This window comes from Crinia signifera, chromosome 4, assembly GCF_055691185.1.
Source record: "Crinia signifera chromosome 4, ASM5569118v1, whole genome shotgun sequence".
Lineage (NCBI taxonomy): Eukaryota > Metazoa > Chordata > Amphibia > Anura > Myobatrachidae > Crinia > Crinia signifera.
This window is the reverse complement of record NC_139220.1, coordinates 153,281,371-153,304,056: the sequence shown is the minus strand read 5'-3', so window position 1 is coordinate 153,304,056 and position 22,686 is coordinate 153,281,371. Positions and strand designations below refer to the sequence as shown.

Below are 22,686 nucleotides of genomic sequence, written 5' to 3'. Positions count from 1 at the left end.
CAAATTTTCAAGAAAATTTCAAACACTGATTTTTTTAGGGACCAGTTCAGTTCTGATGTGACTTTGAGGGACTTGTATGTGAGACACCCCCATAAATGATGCCATTTCAAAAACTGCACCCCTCACAGTATTCAAAACAGCATTTTGGAAGTTTGTTAACCCTTTAGGTGTTTCACAGGAATTAAAACAAAGTGTAGGTGAAATTTCAAAATTTCTTTTTTTTTGCAGATTTGCAAATTTAATACATTTTTCTAAGGAACACAGTACATTTTACTAGAGAAATGTGACTAAAAATTGATTCCCCCAATTCTTTGGTTTTCATAAATATCCTATATGTGGCCCTAGTGTGCACGGTGACCAAACCACAGGCTTCATAATAGAAGGAGCACCTACTTGATTTTGGAGCCTCCTTTTTATGAGATTATTTTTTAGGAACCATGTAGGTTTCTAGGCACCATAAGATGCTAAAAGTTAGGTACCCCCCCACAAGTGACCCCATTTTGCAAACTACACCCTTCAGGGAATTCATCTAGGGGTATAGTGTACATTTCAAACCCCCAGGGGTTTCACCAATTGTGGTACAACTGGGCAGTGAAAATGAAAAAAATTAATTTTTCATTTTCACAGCTCAGTTGTATCAAAATTGGTGAAACCCCTGGGGGTTTGAAATGTACACTATACCCCTTGATGAATTCCCTGAAGGGTGTAGTTTGCAAAATGGGGTCACTTGTGGGGGGGTTCCACTGTATGGGTGTTTCGGGGGTCATTCAACCAGAATCTGTGCTGCAAAATCCAAAAATCACTCCTTCCCTTCTGAGTCCTGCCATGCACCCAACTGGTATTTTTTGGTCACACGTGAGGCATTGCCGTACTCGGTAAAAATTGGGGCACAGATTTTGGGGTGCTTTGTCTCCTTCATTCCTTGTGAAAATGAAAAATTTTGAGCCAGATCTGCATTTTTGTGTAAAAAAATGTAATTTTTTACACAAAAATGCAGTTCTGGCTCAAAATTTTTTATTTTCACAAGGAATGAAGGAGACAAAGCACCCCAAAATCTGTGCCCCAATTTCTCCCGAGTACGGCAATGCCTCACGTGTGACCAAAAAATACCAGTTGGGTGCATGGCAGGACTCAGAAGGGAAGGAGTGATTTTTGGTGGCGGAATGAATGGCGGGTGCTATGTCGCATTAGCAAGACCCCCGAAGCACCAATACAGTGGAACCCACCCACCTGCGGCAGCCGGGTGGGTGGGAGGGAGGGGGGCTGCCGGGTGGGAGGGGGGGGGGGCTGGCGATCGTTGGTGATCGGTGCGGTATACGCACACACACACACACACACACACACACACACATATATATATATATATATATATATATATATATATATATATATATGTGTGTATATATATATATATATATATGTGTGTATATATATATATATATATATATATATATATATATATATATATATACACACACATATATATATATATATATATATATATATATATATATATATATATATATATATGTGTGTGTGTATATATATATATATATATATATATATATATATATATATATATATATATATATATATATACACACATTTGCACATTATATTTTATTTTATTTTTAACTTTTCCAGCAGCAGCATGATGCTGCTGCTGCGGGGGGGAGGGGGGAGGAGGGGAGCGCAGCGTGCGCTCCGGACGCATCGGTGGAGCCGCTGGAGCTGCTGCTGCTGCCGGGTGAGTGCCCGGCGGGTGGGAGGGGGGTGCTGCCGCTCGGTGGTGATCGGTGCTGCACCGATCACCACCGTTTTCTGTGTTACCGAGCGGCTTAGCCGCCGGTAACACAGGAAACGCTGTGAATGGCTGTTCAGATTTGAACAGCCAATCACAGCGATCGCCGACCGGGGGGGGCACCCCTGCCCCCCCTGGGCGGCGAGGGGGGATGTCTGCTGTCAGGGACAGCAGACATCACCTAACTGTCACTGCGTCTCTAGACGCAGTGACAGTTAGAAGTCATGACGTACATTTATGCCATGTGTCGGGAAGTACCTCCCGGCCATGACGTAAATGTACGTCAAATGTCGGGAAGGGGTTAAAGTCCCTGGCGAGTGCACCCCGGAAGTACATAACACATTATTTGTCTCTGCGGCGACATTATTTTTAACCATTCATAGGCGCCTGTTGTGTGAGGCTGCATTCTGATCTGTTGGCTCATTAGGTAGTCTAAATTAAGTACTTTTTTTGAATTTTTTTGTGTATGTGTTTATATGTCTGCTTAGATATTTCTGTTTTTTTTCTTCTGTTTCAGGAACAACATGACTGCACTTATGCTTGCTGCTAGAGCAGGTCACACTCACGTGGTTGCACTTCTGGTTGCCTCTGGGGCAGATATAAATGCACAAGACAAGAATGGCTTTACAGTAAGATTGATTTAGATTTTTTTTCTTTTCCTGAAAATTACAATCTGCTACTTTCTTCCAGAAATGCCTTTCTTTCTCTCTCTCTTTTTTTTTTTCCTACTGTATCTCTTTCTCCCACCAACATTGTCTCACACTCCCACTGATTCCCCTCCTATCTATCTCTCTCTCTCCCTCCCTGATGCTCCTCTCTCCCCTCTCATTCCTTGTTTTCTTTTTCCTTGACCCCCTTTCTCACTGGCTTGCTTCCCTCCCTTCTCTCGCTCCCTTCCCTGAACATGCCCCCCGACCCCTCAATCTCTCTTCCATTTTATTTTCCTTTCTTCACTCTACCCTTTCTTACCCATATGGGCATTATAGTGACGATGGAGTGTGTGTGGGGGGGGGGGGGGGGGGTGGCATTTGATAGCGAGTTCGCAGCTGTGCACAGGGTTGGGGGGATTGAGCTTGGCAAGGTGGCGTTTACCTGCTGCAGGTCTGAATTGTGCTCTTGATGCATGGCCTTGATAGAAAGCATGGGCTGTTTTTTTCGGGGGTATTTTTTGTAAAGGGTCCAAGTTACCAGGGTGTCTTGAAAGTCGTGGAGACTCAAAGGGTGCCTCAGGCTGAAAAACCACTGATCTAGACATTTGGGTCTGCAGAGAAATCAGGTTGCTGGTGACTGTGTGTGTGTTTTGTTTGTCTCTGTCCACCATTAGACGATGTTATAATATAATGTAATGGATTCCATACATCCACAATAATTGGCTGCAATAACCCAATTCCCAAAGGCTGGGTTGGGGAATAGAGAATGTTTAAAAATCCTGATTTTTCTCTTCTGACAGTTTTGGACATGTTTAATATATTTGATTTTCTGAATGGACAAAGTACCACCCATCAAATCAATCATTTTGGTTCCATCTTTATGGCTCTCAATACTAGCAACCACATACCTATGAGTAGTGGTTGCAGTTGGTAAGGAAAAGAGTCAATATATTTTGTCGATACCATATGGACTTTTTGAAAATATATGTTCTGCAATTTTATAATGTGAAATAAATGATCAAAATAGCACAGTTTCGTTCTGCACAAAGTAAATATGCTACGTCCAGAAGCACTAAATATTGGATGAATGGCTTGGATTGTATGTGTGTAAATGCTTTTGATGGCAGCCACATGCATTGTAGAGAGGTGTCTTGGAAAAGAAAAGTTTGGATTGTCTGAAAAGCTTCCTGGAAACGTTCTATAGCACCAATCTCTTGGTCATGGGATCCCCCACATACTGCTTAAGAAAACCAGAAGTGCTAGAACCTCTGGTAAGTAATGCGAGAGCTCGCTTTGAATTGCAGAGACAGCTGCTATCCAGACAGAAAGAGAAATTGCCACTTGCAAAATTGCAAGGGAACTTACAAATTCATACACAATTCCCGAGCCATTGAACAGTTTTTACCATCTGTGCAATTGTGAGTAGCTGAGGCTTCCACTCCACAAATCTGCAACTGATACCGTGTTGAAGTGATCATTGCTGACATCTAAGCCTCTCCCCCCCCCCCCCCCCCCCCCCCATCAGACATGCCTGCATTTTTTTGACACCCAGAAAATGTCAGATTTCCACCCCTAAACGCCAGCTTTCTGTCAGTCAGATTGCAAGCGGATTCCCTTTGCGAACCATTTGTATTTTCTGTCGCTACTCACCCTCGCTTATGCACGATGCAGACTATATGCATGCTCCGTTTCTTGATCAATTGATTTGCAAATTCTCTAATAAGCGGTCAGCTCTGAATTAGGCTCTCTGTTCTGTCATGTTGCCTGCATAGTTGTGCGTAGATCATTTTATTAGGGGGTTCACCACTGATGGGGCATGTCTATCACCGCCTACTGGGTATCGATGCAAAATAAATTGAAGCTGACTTATGTATAAGGGCTACATAAGAAATCATTCCCCCAAACACACATACCTTTCTTACTAGAAATATTTTACTTGCATGTCACTGAACGGCACTCCAACATTGTGTGCTTATTATTGGTGATTGCCAACACAGCGGCTAATTAAACCTTGCTACACCTAGGTGTGATTGTACCCAGGTGTATACTTATATACGGAGTTTTACATTGCATTCTTAGTTTTTGCTGGATTACCAGCATGACCACTGTTTGAGAACTATTGTGTGGCACCACTAATCATTTATCTGGTGGTATCAGAAATTAGACCTATATTGACGGCCAGCTATTAAATCCATCTGACAGATATACACATAGGGTGTGATTGCACCTACTTGCATGTAATTGAACGGGGCCCTACATTATGTGCTTATTACTGGTGATTGCCAAGACAGCGGCTAATTAAATCCTGTTACACCTAGGGGTGATTGTACCCATGTGTATACAATTATATGGCGCTTTACACTGTATGCTTATTTTTTGGATGTTCATCAAAATAGCGGCTAATTAAATACTATACTAGTGCGCCTGATTACCCGTAGGACCACTATTTGAAAATTATCGATCAGTGTTAAATTAGACTTATATGAATGGCTGGTTATTAAATTCAATCAGCAGGCAGTCGCATAATGGTTATTGCACCTATTAACCTATGTATGTTCATTGTTCATTTGTTGTGTCTTCTAAAACAACAGCTAATTAAGTGCAGATTATGCAATCACTGTGTTGAATTGATTGCCGATTATATAATTTTGTGATGCAACCCCTGTGAAAACAAGATGCAGAGTAATCAATGACATGCACCAAATCTGCATATAAATAAAGTGAGAGAGCATATTTTAGCATAAATCCTCTAATTATACAGGCAATACAATATATGTTGCAAGAGCCTAACTGCATGGCTACTTTATTGCAACTGCCTTCTTTTCAAATACATTGTTGCTAGCCAGCCACTTGTATTAAAGTCTGAGAAGCCAGAAAAGAATTAGAGAATCCACAATAGGAAATGTATAGGTGCCACAACTGCAATCATAGCAGTCATGAGAGGAGATTTGTACATATGTATATACTTTGTTTGTTTGTTTGTTCTGAATTTTTATTTTTGCTGACCTATGATTAAAATCCTTATCTCAAATTGAGTAAAAACCCACAATGTCAATGGTATATGGGCATTAAGGATATATGATGGTCAGCCTAATACGGAATTAACAGAGTTATAGCTATTACTTATACCAGTCCCAGAGTAATTAATTAAAAATTCATAGGGACAAAGGCAATAAATTATTTTTGATAATATACTGGACTTAAAAGTCCAATCAATAAGTTTATTATACACAGCATTAAAAAATTAAAAATAAAACCAATAATAAAATAAAAAATTATAAGCATCTTAACTGAGCAACTTTAAATTGGGGATGAAGAGTGCACCCCACCCGAGTTTCTTTTTCTTTTTTCTTCCTAGAAATATTTTACTACGGCTTAACAAACCAAGCCTTGTATTTTCCTATTGAAGAAATACTATGTCCTCGTACTACAAAGCACATGCACTTACAGTTGGTTGAAAAACTATTAATTTTATTTTTAAAATAGCTAAAAGGATTTTCTTCAATAAAACAAAAATAAACATTAAAATATTAATGTCAACATTGAAATAAAACCTTAACAGACAAAACATATTGAATGAAATTTAATAGAATGAGAGATTCAGAAAGTGATAGATTTGTTAAGAAATACCAAGTTTTTTTTAAAGCGGCAATCATTTACACTGCGAAACCAGTTTGAGTTTGCTGTGTAAATGATTGCCGCTTTAAAAAACCTGGAGATTTCGTACCAAATCTGTCACTTTCTTTAATATCTCATCATATTACATTTCACCCGTAATGTATAAATGTGGATTAAGAATTCTGTTCGTATTCAGACATTATTTGCATGCAGTTAGTAAAAAGATCATGGATCCAGTTCTTGTACAAGTTCGTAATTTCCAAACATGATAAATGGTTTTAGTGTTTCTAAATAAGGCTTATAGTTACCATCCGTTTGACTTAATGGTTCGGACTCCATTTTTAAAAGTCTCCCCAGTATCCATACACTGTTCTGGCTCAATCTCCCACATGCAGTCCACTTCCGGCTGGTTAGCACTCCATGCACATATACTAATTCCATGTTAAATGGAAGAAATAAACGGGTATCGCCAGCAAGATGAAGTGGGTCCCCAACAGCAGCTCCAACTCATATCTTATTACACATAATGCCACACACCATAATGTCTAGTACATATAATGCCACATACTGTAATGCCCATTATGTGATGCCTATGGTCAGATCTGAACTGGAAATAACCACAGACGTAGGGTCTGACTGGTACACGAACTGAGGTGCCTTAATCAGGCTACTGCGCATTACCAGGAGGCACCTAGGGCAGTTAGTTAGGAAGCAGGACCACAATGTAAAAGTACAAGTCTTTAGTAATACCACAGATGGTAAAGATTGAATGATGAGACTTGAAGAATATATGCACGGCAACAATAACAGTCAGGATGCAGTACCATAGAAATATGATGAGAATGAACAAGGGGTGCAATGTAGGAACGCTATCTATGAAAGCAATGGATGCTTAGAGGCAAATGTAGCAGTGTTTGCACACTAATGGAGTCCACTTAATACATAACAATGGAGAAGGACTGGTAAGCGGTGCAGTGTAAGAATACTGAAGTCCAAATAATAACAACTGTAATGACAGTGGGGTAATGGTACAGTGTAGGAACACTGATGAAGTCCTGATAAATATGCAATATAGGAGAATGATGTAGTAGTAGTATGGAGTAGGATGGAAAGCCCTGGATAGCAGCACCTGGAAGCAGCTTAGGGACCCAGAGAGAGAACACAATACAAGTAGCACAATCTGATCAGTAGCAATGCCAACTGGCCTTACCTTACGAGCATACTTTCTAGCAACAGCAGAGTGGCGAATGTCTGGGTAATTGGCACTGCAGAGAGGCTCACAGGATAGGCTGAGAAGTCGCATGTGATAAGGAAGATCATGGCAGCTCCTATGCTCTGGGAAGGCGGGAAACGCTGTTTGTACAGCACATGGAGTTTGGCCTATGACAATGGTGAGGCATGGAAGCCACAGGACACGGACTGGTGTTCATCTGCGGTGACGGGAGTTTGCATGCTCATTGCTAAGGGGTCTTACATGCTGCTTTCCAGGGTGGAGTGGGGGAACATGCTCGTTGCCCAGGGGATTCCTTTCAAACGGCTTGCCAGCGCTACCACTATCCACATTTCTGGGTGCGTGGCACTCCTGACAGACACGAGGTATGGCATGACCTCTAATGTCTTCCTCCTCCAAGGTGGCGAAAATATTTTTGGAGGGGTCGTTGTCGTACAGACACTGTGGATGGCCACCTATGGTTACCTGGCAGCAGGGCTATTTTTCTGCAGGCTCCAGCAGGAACTGTGGCCCTTATTCTAGTTCACTCTTTCTGACAAAATATTTCTTAGATGGACAAAACCATGTGCACGGCAGGTGTAAAACCCCACCCAAATCTAATGATCTCTGCACAAGTAACACCTGCCTCACCTGCAGTGCACATGGTTTTGTCCATCTAAGAAATATTTTGTCAGAAAGAGTGAACTAGAATAAGGGCCACAGTTCCTGCTGGAACCTGCAGAAAAATAGCCCTGCCTGGCAGTATCCATTCCCCTACAGTAGGTGCTGCTTTTCTGATTCTGAGTCATTTATGCGCATGTTCAGCCTCTGTATGTGAGCGGCCACAGCGAATAGATTATTTACCGGGCGCTCGCGCACAACCAGGTGGGGGAGGTGGTTCGGGGAATTCGCCCATGGGAACGCCCAGCATTTTATGTCCGATCCCATGCAACCACTGGGCGTTTCCATGGTAATTCCCCGATGATGCAGGGGGAAGACAGCTGACGTCAGTGGATGTTGGCTGTCCGCCCTCTTCCCGCACAGGGCGCCTGCAGATCTGAGACAGCACAGAGGTATCTGAGATCTGTGCACGCTTGCAAAATCATTCGATGGTTGCCAACATCGCAAGGCAGCGAATGGATGTTTATGCAAAACATCCATTCGCATGCCAGCGGGGGATTACGGCATGCGGGTGGCATCTGGTGGACTCACAAATCTGCAAAATTCTAAACCAGAGTAACCTCGTTTGTTTTGTGCACTGGTGTCGGGTAATTGATTGACTTTGCCTGATTCTAGCTTGCATTGCTTGGTCATTGTTATTGCCATTCACCAAAGTTACTGGACTTGTTTTATGTTTCTGAGCTTGTGTTCCTGTTGCTCCTGTGTTCTGTGCTTACCAAGCAAAGGACTGTCTGTCTTTCACTAGATGGCTCTTCTGCTGTCTGTTTCTGGATTATAGTTGCTTCTGCCATTTTTATTGCAAGACTTTTGCGTAACCTGCAATCCTAGTGCAGGATTCCTGCAGTTGCAATAACCTGTTTTTCAGGTATAAAAGGAATTATATTGCACCAAACTAATTTAATGCAGAGAGCGCATTCCCACTGACTTAATTTTCCAAAACAATAATTTATTAAAAATCATTAGCAATAATAAATTGAGGTTAAAAAAAAACACATAAATTCAAAGGTCTACAATATTATAACCGCTCTATGGATAAACCAATCGGGTAATGCTGGCTGTTTCCAAAGGGTTATTATGTAGGGTACACACCAGAACGACCACTATTTTCCCATGAACTTCCCGGGAGCTCCCAGGCAGTCCCCCAGCTAACAATTTGTAAAAAAAAAAACAGTTTTTCTGCAAAACGATCTCAATCCTAACTCTGCGATGGTCTTTAGACGGTCAGATCGGTGCTTCATATGTTTTGCAAAGTACACCATGCGACCGTCATCAGATTGGACTTTGACATTTAAATAAGTGTCGCTCAGCTACCATATTGCCAGCGATAAATGCCTTTGTGTATGCACCTTTATACACCCTCTATATATCTTTCACATGGTCAGGTGCCTGGGGCCCAGTAAAAATATCAAACTGTGCATAGAGGAGCATTGGTGGACAATGGTAATAAATATGTATGTGTATTTATAAAATAACTGTGCTTAAATAGCAGACTATATCCGTATAGCATACATCCGTGGGCATCAAGGGCACAGAAAAGCATGCATATGAGCATTGTGAAGACCTAAAACATACCAGGTTGGAATTGGGGTGGGATGAGATCCAGGAGAGCAGAAGCCAGTCCCACTTCTGTGCCAGCACTGTTCACGATGCTGAAAAACATGGCGCCGGGGGGGGGGTTTTCAGGAAATGTCACTCAAATAGGCTGGGTCGCATGCAAAAACACAAACTATGTGCATGCAGTGGGCACCCAGTCTGAGTCGGATTGAGGGATCCTGATTGCAGCAGGTAGGATCCCCAAAGCGGCCTAAACGACCGACTGGTACACGCATCGGATCTGAATCTGATCCAAAACCTGCCCAATGAACATACAATCGGTCGGTATCGCATAAAAATTGACTGGATTGAGGCCATAATGCTCTGGTGTGTACCCAGCATTAGTGTGAAGCAATATGGTCAACCTTCTTAAATTAAATATAACGTTTTACCATAAGCATATACTGTCTGCATGAGTGGAAAGAAAGTTCAGGTCTGGCGTGACTTTGTGAGCCTTTCGGAATCAACCAGACCTGTCAACCAGAGTATATAGATGAATGGTCAGCTGTGTCCGGTATTGGGTCTCCATGGTGCGGACCTAGCACAGCATAATTAGGAGGTAGCCTAGAGGTCAAAGAGATTGTCCTGCACTGTGTAGAGCAAGGAGACACCAGGCAATGGCAGGCTTTAGAGAGGTTCGCCGTACAAGGACAGGTAGGCTGTGTGGCAGTGGCACTGGACTTGGTTGGACGGAAGTCGCTTCACCGGTAGACAGGTGAGATCAGTACCAGCATACAGGTACACAGAAAACTTGATGTGTTTCTTCATTTTGTGGTCAGTAACTTTTTCCCCAGAAAATCATCTGCGCTCTCTGCATTTAATTAATTTGGTACATTACAATTCCTTTTCTATCTTTTTATGTATTGCAGACATTCTTTTCTGGGAGCAGCCTTCACACAGAATCTGTGGATCATTTAACCTGCACCCAGGGTGTTCATAACACTGACATTTAGCAGAAAGATTTAATATGGATGCCGACCCAGGTCAAAGTCTCTGGTACAGAAATTAGTACAAGTAAACTTTTACTTTCTATGGCACAAGAAAGCAAGCTGGTTTCATCTCTGAATACTAAGGAATCATAATGTTTAGACCAGGGGTTGTGAAACTATATTTTTGCTCAGACACAATCAGACAATATGATTTATTACTGTACCCCAGCAAGTTACTGCAGAATGGTTGCCTCCGCAGTCGGGTCAGCAGTCCGCACATGTATGGCAGCATTGTGAAGGCACAAAATGAGGGCAGGAGTCTGAAGTAAGTTAAACTGATTTTTCAGACTCTATGGATCACTGAATGAGATTAGAGAAGTCCTCAGCCTGATTGTCAGCAACATGGAGTCGCGAGCCACTTTATACTGACTGACCAGGGTTAAATTAGTCTACCCAAACAAACGGTAAATGAGTTCTAATCTAGTTCTAAACTTAAGAGGCTCTCAGCAAATATAATATAATTGTTTTTGATGTGATGGTTAAATTTGACCAGTTCACTTGGAATCACAAGTTGGACATGGTGCATCGTGGTTGAGTAGATTTTTAAGGCAGGTATTCTTTCGTGGTGTCAAGTCTTGTGTGATATTAAATTCAAAATGACAGTTTTCAGTAGTCTTTTGCAGGCTTTGTGGTACTTATGTAGTATCTGGGCTGCCGATTTTTTGATTGTATGCCTTAAGTTAAGGCATACAATCAGATGCGATGCGATGCGATATCGCATCGCATCGCATACGACCATGCGATGCGATGCGATGCGATGACCCGATTTTTCCATAGGATTCAATGTTAAAATGGACTGAGTCCATTTTAACATGGAATTCAATGGGAAAAGGGGTCCTTTTCATACCCCTACTATCCAAGTGGGCATGGAGTTGGATATAAACCTGTGGCGAGCGTAGCGAGCCACCGAGCCCGAAGCGTGGCGAGCGAAGCGAGCCCCGCGAGGGGACGGTATTCTGTGTCCCCTCGCGGGGCTCGCTACGCTCGCCACGCTTCGGGCTCGGTGGCTCGCTACGCTCGCCACAGGTTTATATCCAACTCCATGCCCACTTGGATAGTAGGGGTATGAAAAGGACCCCTTTTCCCATTGAATTCCATGTTAAAATGGACTCAGTCCATTTTAACATTGAATCCTATGGAAAAATCGGGTCCATCGCATCGCATGCGATATGGTCGGGTGCGATGCGATGCGATGGACCCGATTTCAAAATCGGCAGCCCAGTTACTACATAAGTACCGGCTTTGTTTATATAAATCAAAGTTAACTGATTTGGTTTTATTGTATGCTGTACTTTTTGTTCTTCGCTGAAACCTCAAACTCGTGGTGTCAAAATTTTCTTGAATCAGTGCCAGAGTATCTATTTTTTTTCATGGTACCCTTAGGATAAATATTTAATTTTTTATTGCTTAAATGTAAAAAATATGGTCAGAAGTCTGACGTGCTGCACATAAGTACATGCAGCTGTCAATTGCCGATGCACTGGCGCTGTATTGAATCTGACTTCCCTTGAACTCCTCCAGCAGCTCCCAGGGAGTAAATTTTACATGTGATTAGGGTGGCCAATCCCGGGATCGGCGGGATCCCGGGATTTGGCCCCCAAAACGCCGGGAGTTTCCCGGCATGCGCGCAGTCTAATGCCGGGCAGCATCTGAGCATCGCTCAGACGCTGCCCGACTTCTCCCGGCAGCACTGTGTGCAGCGTGACCTCTCAGCGTGAGATCAGGGGTCACGCTGCGCAAGCAGAGGACGCGCCCGGCATTGTAATGCCGTGCCGGACAGCGCGCCCACCCACCCGCCCAGCCCAAGCACCCACCCAGCCAGCCAGCGTGCCCACCCGCCCAGCCCAAGCGCCCACAGCCAGCGCGAAGCCAGCACGCCAGCGGCATGGACGACCCGTCCCCCCACCCGGCAACCATCAAATGTAAGTTTGTGGGGCAGTCTTTTAATTAGGAAAGCCAATCCCGGGAATCCCGGGATTGAGCATTTTTCAATCCCGAATCCCGGGATTGAAAAAATGCCCCGGGATTGGCTTCCCTACATGTGATATATGTTGCATGTAAAAAATGGCACATAAAGTGTGATAAAAGACTCCTGGGGAGCTGCTGTGGAAGTTCAAGGGAAGATTGGTCCAACTTGTGCCTCAAGTCGGACTAGTGTATAGAGCCCATAACTCTCTCTGCACATGTTACATTTGCCCCACCTGCAGTGCAGCAAATTTTCCCATTAGATAAAGATTTTGCTTTTGAGATCCTTACTAAAGCACCCCATTGGTACATAATCCTTAGCCTGGATAGTGAAGCATTAGATTAGACCTTTTCTCACTCAGGATGCCACGAAGACCATTATCCACTCACTGATCATATCCAGGCTGGACTACTGCAATCTCCTCCTAACTGGTATCCCTGACAAATGCCTGTCTCCACTCCAAGCTACTCAATGCTGCAGCCCGGCTCATCTTCCTTACCAAACGCAATACCTCCACCTTCCCTCTTCTACAAGCCCTTCACTGGCTTCCCTTCCCTTTCAGAATTCAAACTCACCAACAAAGCCCTCACCCACTCCTCTCCCATTTACATCTCTGACCTTTATATCCCTTTACACTCCCACTCGTCCTCTTCGCTCTGCTAATGCCAGTCGACTCTCCTGCTGACTTATTACCTCCTCCCTCTAAGATTTTTCACGTGCTGCTCCCTTTACTCTGGAATTCTCTACCTCTCCCTCAGACTCTCCACTTCTATACAGAACTTCAAAAGGGCTCTTAAGAGCTACTTTTTCACCAAACTGTCCTCCTAACCTGTTCCTCAGCCTGTCTTTTACTCCTGTGTCACCCCTATCTGTCTGCCCCTCCTCTTTAGAATGTAAGCTCTCACAAGCAGGGGCCTCTTACATCATGTGCTTTCTTTCTTAAATAGTCTTCGACTGCACCAAAGCATGCTGTTTGCTGCCACCTGGATACTTATGTTGTATTATACCCCTTTCACACCAGAAATGCAGGGACAAACCCGGGAATTCAGTTCCCGGGACAAGCAGGGACATTCCCGGGTTTGGACCCATTCACACCAGAAAAGTCCCTGCATTTTCTGGTGTGTGAAGGGGGCGGGAAGGAGGCTGGCAGAAGGTGGGCAGTTGGGATGGCGGCAGAGGTGGGCAGGAGGTTGGGAGAATACTCACCCTGGTTGCTGGTCCTCCGCACAGGCCAGAGATCCACACAGGCGGCGGCGCAAATGACGGGACAGGCGGCGGATGAAGATGACGCAGCTCTCCGGCACCCTCACTGCTGCCGGAGAGCTGCGTCATCATCATCCCCCGGCTGTCCTGTCATTTGCGCCTGCGTCAAATCCTGGCTGGACAGGACACCGAGGACCCAGCAACCTGGGTAAATATTCCCTAACAGCCACACCAACCAGGTCCCCAGGTTGAACCAGGGAATAACCCTGCTACCTAGCAGGGTTGGATTGCCGGCAAATTAGCCCGGTAATTTGTCCCGGGTAGCTTTCACACCAGAGGTAGTACTGGGTTGTTCCCGGACTCAACCCAGGAATTTAGGCTGGTGTGAAAGGGGTATTAATTGGCTGATGTTCCTATAATCATTTACCCTGTACTTGTCCTGTATTTTCTTCAACTGTAAGTCACTGTTTTCCTGTTTTGAATATGTGTACTCTGTAATTGGGCGCTGCGGAACCCGTGTGGCACCATATAAATAAAGGATGATGATAATGATAATCGGTGTTCTTCCTAAATACTCCAGTCCTTAAGGACCCCTAACAGTGCAAGTTTTCCAGGTCTACTCCAGTTTGGAAACCTGGTGTGTTTCAGGCTAATGGCCGATTTTGGCTAACTGCATTTAAATTTACTTTACACTCTCTTGCTATTTGGCCCAAGGCCAAATACATTCTACAGGTGACTTGCCTGCACAGTCTTTAGCCATGCGATATCGATGCTGTTGGGCCGCGCATCGGGATCACATGCACTTCAATTTTGACAAACATGCTATGCGATTTTTGACTATATGCTCAAAATTGATAGCCAAAATTGCACCTTGTGTACACTGCTTTACAAATGGAATAAATTAATCACCTGTACGATTTTTAAATTGGTCAGCCAGAAATACATACACCAGTTCTCCAAGAAAGAGATTGGGAAAACCTGCACCATTGGGAATCGCTAAGGACTGGAGTTGGGAAATACTGAGTAGCTTCTAGCTTAAATCTCCTGTACAAAACCAGAAATGTTTAATGTAAATATTGTATTTTAAAGCCGTGTTGTATGGCCATTAGGACTGTGTGTGTGCCCGTGCCCCAGACAGTGGTTTTACTATATTGTATGTAGCCTTTTTGAAGTGTTGCAGCACACATTCCAAGCTGTACCTTTTGAATAACAAAGATGTCACATCTACTGTATATAGCATCATTTACATACAGTATAGTTCACTACAAATTGTCCTTTGTAACCTTGAGTGGCTTAAATGCTTTGCTGAGAATAGTTTTGCCGTTTATGCAATTATGTGGTTGCTTCATCACAATTACGTACGAAGTGGCACACAATGAAGCATTGAAATGCCAAGTGTTTTTTTGTTATTTACCTTTTTGTTGCTAAGATAAGCATGCTGAGAAATGCTTTCACCTGAGCTTGGTGCCCACAGGTGACTTCACTGTTTAAAATGAATGACGCACATTAATATAAGGCTCTTATCACACCTGACACTCAATAACTTTTTTGACGTATTAGAAATACAGTAAACCTATGTTGGTAATTGATTACCTAATATACAGTATTAACTGATTTTTAATTGTAGTTTCTTTGCTTATATGGATGCTTTAAAAAATAATTTGGAATGGAACTATGTAATCTGACAATAAGGCTCAGTCCCAAAAATTGCTGTTATGCGATATGATGACTTTTGTGCAAGTGTGTGCATTTTTATGTGAACGCTCAAAGCCAGTGTGATCTACAGTGGTACAAATAGTTACCCCCTTCGATGGGACACGGCAAACCTTTGCAACGATACAGAAGCAAGCATTTCTTGCGGAGTGAAAAATGAGTTGGTCTTCTATAAAATGATTTGGATGAGATTATTACAATGCAGGACAGTCCTGTGGGAGGTAGCTCAGCCAAAGATTTAGGATTTCCTGCCACATCTGAGGTGACATTTGCACTTATACATTGTATTGTATCCGTGCATTCACTTCTAAGTGCACTTCAAATAGAAGAACAATAATATTAAGTTGAAGTATCAATTAACCTTTTTCCAGAATGTATGTTATCGGGGGTAGGTCTATGACCCACATGTGGCTTGGCACAGTTTAAAGTACATAGGTGGCCTTGCACTAGTTAGAAGCATTGCTGGTATGCATTTTTTTTGTGGCTCATCAGTTTGGCTTATTGTGTCATTACTGTTCTGGAAGCTGCACTCTTGGTCAAATAGGATTGTAGAATCAATATTTTTAAAATGTCGCCTAATGGTTCCTTTTTTTTTTTTTTTTTTCTCAGCTGAAATTTTTATTTTTTCGTTACTTGTTCAATGTCCAGAGTATTCTCTAGTATCTCTCTATTTTGTATTATGTCATTTTTAAGTGTAATTAGCTCTTTACAAAAACCTATACAATCTACACTGCTCAAAAAATAAAGGGAACGCTTAAACAACACAATGTAACTCAAAGTTAATCACACTTCTGTGAAATCAAACTGTTCACTTAGTAAGCAACACTGATTGACAATCAATTTTGCATGCTGTTGTGCAAATGGAATAGACAACAGGTGGAAATTCTAGACAATTAGCAAGACACTCCCAATAAAGGAGTTGTTCTGCAGGTGGTGACAAGACCACTTCTCCGCTCCTATGCTTTCTGGCTGATTTTTTTTGGTCACTTTTGAAAGCTGGCGGTGCTTTCACTCTAGTGGTAGCATGAGACAGCGTCTACAACCTACACAAGTGGCTCAGGAAGTGCAGTTCATCCAGAATGGCACATCAATGCCAGCTGTGGCAAGAAGGTTTGATGTGTCTATCAGCGAGCGTAGTGTCCAGAGCATGGAGGTGCTACCAGGAGACAGGCAGTACATCAGGAGCCGTGGAGGAGGCCATAGGAGGGCAACAACCCAGCAGCAGGACCGCTACCTCCGCCTTTGTGCAAGGAGGAACAGGAGGAGGACTGCCAGAACCCTGCAAAATGACCTTCAGCAGGCCACAAATGTGATGGTGAGGTTGGCCCTGGGTTCCTCCTAATGCAAGACAATGCTAGACCTCATGTGGCTGGGGTGTGTCAGCAGTTCCTGCAAGGCGAAGGCATTGATGCCATGGACTGGCCCGCCCATTTCCCAGACCTGAATCTAATTGAGCACATATGGGACATCATGTCTCGCTCCATCCACCAACGCCACGTTGCACCACAGACTGTCCAGGAGTTGGCAGATGCTTTAGTCCAGGTCTGGGAGGAGATCCCTCAGGAGACCATCCGCCACCTCATCAGGAGCATGCCCAGGCATTGTAGGGAGGTCATACAGGCACGTGGAGGCCACACACACACACACTAGTAAGCCTCATTTGACTTGTTTTAAGGACATTACATCAAAGTTGGATCAGCCTGTAGTTTGTTTTTCCACTTTAATTTTGATTGTGACACCAGATCCAGACCTCCATCGGTTAATAAATTTGATTTCCATTGATAATTTTTGTGTGATTTTGTTGTCGGCACATTCAACTATGTAAAGAACAAAGTGTTTAATAAGAATATTTCATTCATTCAGATCTAGGATGTGTTATGTTAGTGTTACCTTTATTTTTTGGAGCAGTGTAAATACATGTCATGTCTAAAATGTGTTAGACCAGGCATGTCAAACTCAAAATGCCAACTGGGCCGAATAATCAAGGTCTAAGTCTTGTGTGGGCCACAAGAAGAAAAGTCCTATATACGATTTCAAAGGGTTATTAGAAAAACTATATTATATATCCGTGTCTATTTAGCCTTCAAATTCACATTCTGACACAGAGAATAAGCCAAAATTCACATTGCGACACAGGGAATGAGTAAAAATTCATATTCTGACACGGAGAATGAGACGAAATTCAAATTCTGACTCAGAGAATAAGCCAAAATTCACATTGCAACACAGAGAATAAGCTGAAATTCACATTCTAACACAGGGAATGTCAGCTGACACCTAACACACCATACATTACAAGCTGTGTCAAACTCATGGCCCTCCAGCTGTTGTGGAACTACATGTCCCAGCATGCCCTGCCACAGTTTTAGCAATCCAGTATATAAAATCTGTGGCAGGGCATGCTGGAACGTGTAGTTCCACAACAGCTGGAGGGCCATGATTTTGACACCACAAAAGCAAGCTATGCTGGGTCCAGTGTTACCGGACCCAGCATGCCAATAAAATCTGTCTGGTGTAACTGCAGCAAAAATTTGAGTACACATTTGTAATTAAGAAACGCCTACTTTTTTATTATAGCTATATTTTATAACTTGTACGATGTGCTGTGTCTCTTTCAGGACCAATGCTAACATGACTTTGCAAACACTGTTGCTGACACTTGTCACAATCATATTGGCATGCAATCACAATTTTAAACATTTACTTGTATTGTAACTAAAAAAAAAATCTCATCCTGATTTTGTTACATACTGCAAATATCAGCAAATATATTGCATAGATTTAAAACGGACAATTTGTGATCCTATTTATAGGGACAGACATACTGGACATACATTTAGATATATTGAGCAATACTTAAGGCTCATACACACTAGACAATATTGCTCAAAGGGCTTTCTGAGCTATATTGGAACAATGTGGCCTAGTGTGTACGCTGTACATCGTTAACAACTTGTGATCTCGCTCCCACATCCAAGCATGTTTGGATGAGGGAGACCTAGTTAACGACTGTTGTGCCGGCTACAGCATGACCCTGAGAGGGTTAACGAACATTCATGGAATTAACTGATCGTTATTGTTTCTTTTGAAGTTGTGATGGTGAGTGAATAAAGGATGATAAAGCCCCCTTCTGGCGGGGAATGGTGCATGGAGTCCATCTGTATTTGCTGTGTGACTTCGGTACTTGTTTCCTAGCAGGGCGCCCAGATTTTTTACGTACGCAAACGTAGTGAAATCGCATCTCATCGCATGGTACATTTTTACCATGCGATGTGTGCGATGCAATGCGATATTTGATTGTACAAGCACCCTTGCCATGAAATGTGATGAGTGCTTACAATAAGATGTGATGTGATGTGTGTATAGTATGTGATGGGTGCTTACAATTGTAAGCACCTGCACCTACGCCATTGTTTCGCATCAACCCCAGTATCCACGCCACCCCCGAACCGTGGCGAGGGGTGGCGGAATGCGTTCTCCGACCTTTTCATAACCCCACTATCCACTTCGGAGTGGAGTTGATTTTAGATAGTGTGGCGAGCGCAGCAAGCCACCGAGCCCGAAGCGTGGCGAGCGGACGCGGAATGCATGTAAAGTTATCCGCATCCCCTGACTGGGCTCGCATCACATCTCATTGTAAGCACTAATCACATCTCATGGCATGTACAATCAAATATCGCATCACATTTGGTGCCATGCGATCCTATGCAATATTTAATTGTATAAGCACTCCTTTGCAGTTAACATGGACATCGCATAGCACAGCACTATAGATGGTACGCGATGTGATGCAATGCGATTTTCCTATGCAGAATAGCACACTAAGCTATTTGCTTAGTGGGCGCCCTGCTAGGAAACAAGTACCGTGACTTCTGTTCTACACTACTGCCTCATTCCTGTGTTCTGTAATGCAGTGGTTCTGAAACTTTTTGGAATTACGACACCCTAGAGATTGAGAATTTTTGGTACTTATGTATGATCTGGGCTCCCATGTTAAATGCACCCCATTTTTTCATACCCCTACTATCCAACTACGCATGGAGTTGATTTTATATAGTGTGGCGAGCCACCGTGCCCGAAGCGTGGCGAGGGAACGCGGCCTCATAAGAAAAATGGGAGCCAAGATATTACATAAGTACCGAATTTTTTTTTTTCACGGCACCCCTAGGCCAAAAGTTTCTTAACACATTTTGCAAAAACAGTAATTTTGTGTTTATTTCATTCCTATGTTAAATTTTGTGGTGAGGGACAGAATTTGCTTCTGTTTGCCCACCTAAATTATGAATGGAAGCCACAAGCACTGATTTTGTCTATTACTTTAACCTTAAATAATTTTCAGTTGGTCCTGGACCACCAACTCAGAGCACCCCTGCATGTGTATTGAGGCACCCCAGGGTACCACAGCACACCGTTGGTGAAACACTGCTATGTCTGTTAACCTTAATCAGGTACCCTTTGGCTGTCTGTCAGGACAACATGGCAAGGGAGCACTGTAATGATGTATGCACATGTGATCTCAATGTGTGCTGATATATTCACTTGATACACATTATACCTGAGGTATAGTGCCCTTTTCATACTGCTGTAATGATGGTTATCTGATTAATTGCTACCATTTTGACCTATTTTTCATTATCCTTGTACTTATCCTTTCTGTGTTTGCTGTTCTGATCGATTTGTACTGACCCAAGGTCTTTTTGACTGTCCTTGAGACTACCAGCTAATGATTGACCCCACATAATTCTTTTATACTGAAGCTCACTAGAGGGGCATTATATTGTCAACATGTTGGTGGATGGATTTTATGTATCTCACTGAGTGTTTACTAGTTTGTTTGTCATCATATACTACAGTGAAAGTGTTTCATTATACTGCAGTGTCATTGCCTCTAAAAACCAGTCCTCAGCACATGCAGTTCATGTTTTCCATATATTTTTATAGCACAGGTCTTTTTAAAAGATCCACAACTGAAACTAAATTTTTAACTTGTGATTCTGTGAGACCTGGAATACAAGCACTGTTATTTGGTTATCCAATTAGGGGCGCATGGTTATCCAATTAGATAGCTAACCATGCGCACTTCTGATACAGTACCTATGGTATCTAATAAAAAAAAATCGTTGCTAGTTTTTTGCAGCCACAATTAAGTAGAGTCTGGGGGGAGGCGGGGTGTTAGATACCTACAACTATGTTCTGGCTGGTGGTTCCCCCTCCATCTAACCACTACACAGGTGGGTGCTGGATGATGCAGCTCTAAAGGGCCTACCTTGTGACAAAGCTACAGCCAGTAGTGAAACGCGTCAAGTATTTCCTCACTCCTGTACTCACCCTTGGCTCGAGGATTATCACATTGCCTGCTGGACCACCTTTGGTCAAAGTCCCAAGTGTGGGCTTCCACTAAGGACTGCTATATTGCCATTGGGAACACTTGGACATTGTCCCCACTGTGGAGACTTAGCATCTTTTTCCAAAAAGTGACCCCTGATTTCTCTACTGCCTTCTGGGTGATCCTGAACTAAAACCCACAATGCAATATATCATCATCCACCACTGCAAATATCAGTATTGCAGCATCACCACACTTCCCACTGTGCTTTCTCCAGTGGCCTCATGGGTGCCGCACCACCAGAGAGGACCTTTTGGGCCACCCTGAAAACCAACATATTTGTGCTCGCTCCAAGTGGTTTCAGGGGCACCGTACCACCTGAGAGGAGTTTTTGAACCACCCAAATCCAGCATCCTAATCAGCTCACAGACACCTCCAGCGGCATCACACTTGGAGACCGTAGGAATAGTGAGGAACTGTGAAAATTTCCCCCTTCTCCCTATACATGGACATTGAGCCATCGTCCAGACCCTTGGTAATGTGCACTTACCCCATGCTTACCCATTGAGCCTATGTTACACCATTTTTATTCCATGAGTGAGCAATCCAATCAGCTTTTTATTATATTTGATGTATTATTGTATTAATTGTTTCTTTTTTACATAAATATTATTTCATTTAATTGACTGTGTGTGTCATTCATTGTAGGAAAGAGGTGCTGTTCTCCAATATATTCTTTTTCCTTGCTATCCCTTTTTTAGGGACTGACTGACCCTAAACAGAATAGCAGCCTCCATCAGCTCATATATAGGCGCCCTTGTCTTGACCTCTAGTAGAATAAGACCTTTTTCTTGCTCTGTATGATGCTTCACACTTTTTTATTTCTTTAATTAACCTTGTGAGTGCTGGTCTGTTCCTGTCCTGATCCATATATATATATATGTATATGTATATGTGTATATATATGTATGTATATGTATGTAATGGGACATGTTAAACCGTAAGGTTTTTTGTCAATGGATTGTGTGTGTGTGTGTGTGTGTGTGTGTGTGTGTGTGTGTGTGTGTGTGTGAAGAAGTCACATCGACGAAACGTGTTGGGCTACCTACCTCCTATCACCTCATAAGTTAAGAACTTTACTTTTATCAGCAATTTTTTTATATATGCAAAACTTATATATATATATATATATATATATATATATATATATATATATATATTATTTATTTTATACTTGTCTACCTCTTATACCAATTTTTACTGTGTAATATATGTCCATTTGTATGCACTTGTTTTTTTACTAGTATCATATCCTTTTTATTGTCATCCCATTAAATATTTTATTTTTTATCTAAATTATCTCATTCACAATAATTAGTCGCCGACATCTTTTTACATCGCTTCCTATAAACCCTTAAGTAACATACCATTATTTTTACTAAAAGATAGGCTGACACCCTTTATAACCAAAGGGAATATTATTGTTTTACTACCATTTCAGCACAAGTGGCGCCCCCTATCCAAAAATAACATACATATATATATATATATATATATATATATATATATATATATATATATATGTGTGTATGTGTGTGTATATGTATGTATATGTGTGTGTGTATGTATGTATGTATGTATGTATGTATATGTATGTATATATATATATATATATATATATATATATTCCATTGACAAAAAAACCTTACGGTTTCACATGTCCCATTAAGGCTTCTTACACATGATCTGGCATTTCTGAAACCTGCTGTAACTCTTCCACTCAAACGCAAAAAAGCAATGAAATTACGATCATTAAGGCTGACGCCTTAATGGACGTGTTCCTTGCGCAATACAGATATGGTACGCCATCACAGCCTGTGGGCAAGTGCAGATTCAGCACTCTCACAGAGTGAGATTGCTGTCACTCACACAATGG

The 22,686-nt window shown here is 42.5% G+C and overlaps 1 protein-coding gene across 1 annotated transcript in view; it reads left to right on the top strand.

The window, feature by feature from the left end:
- ASZ1 (ankyrin repeat, SAM and basic leucine zipper domain containing 1) overlaps positions 1-22,686 on the top strand; it is a 126,546-nt gene that overhangs the window by 25,224 nt on the left and 78,636 nt on the right. The window contains exon 5 of the mRNA XM_083182804.1: positions 2,319-2,430. Within this exon, the coding sequence (XP_083038930.1) occupies positions 2,319-2,430 (112 nt within the window). The remainder of the gene's footprint in view (positions 1-2,318; positions 2,431-22,686) is intronic.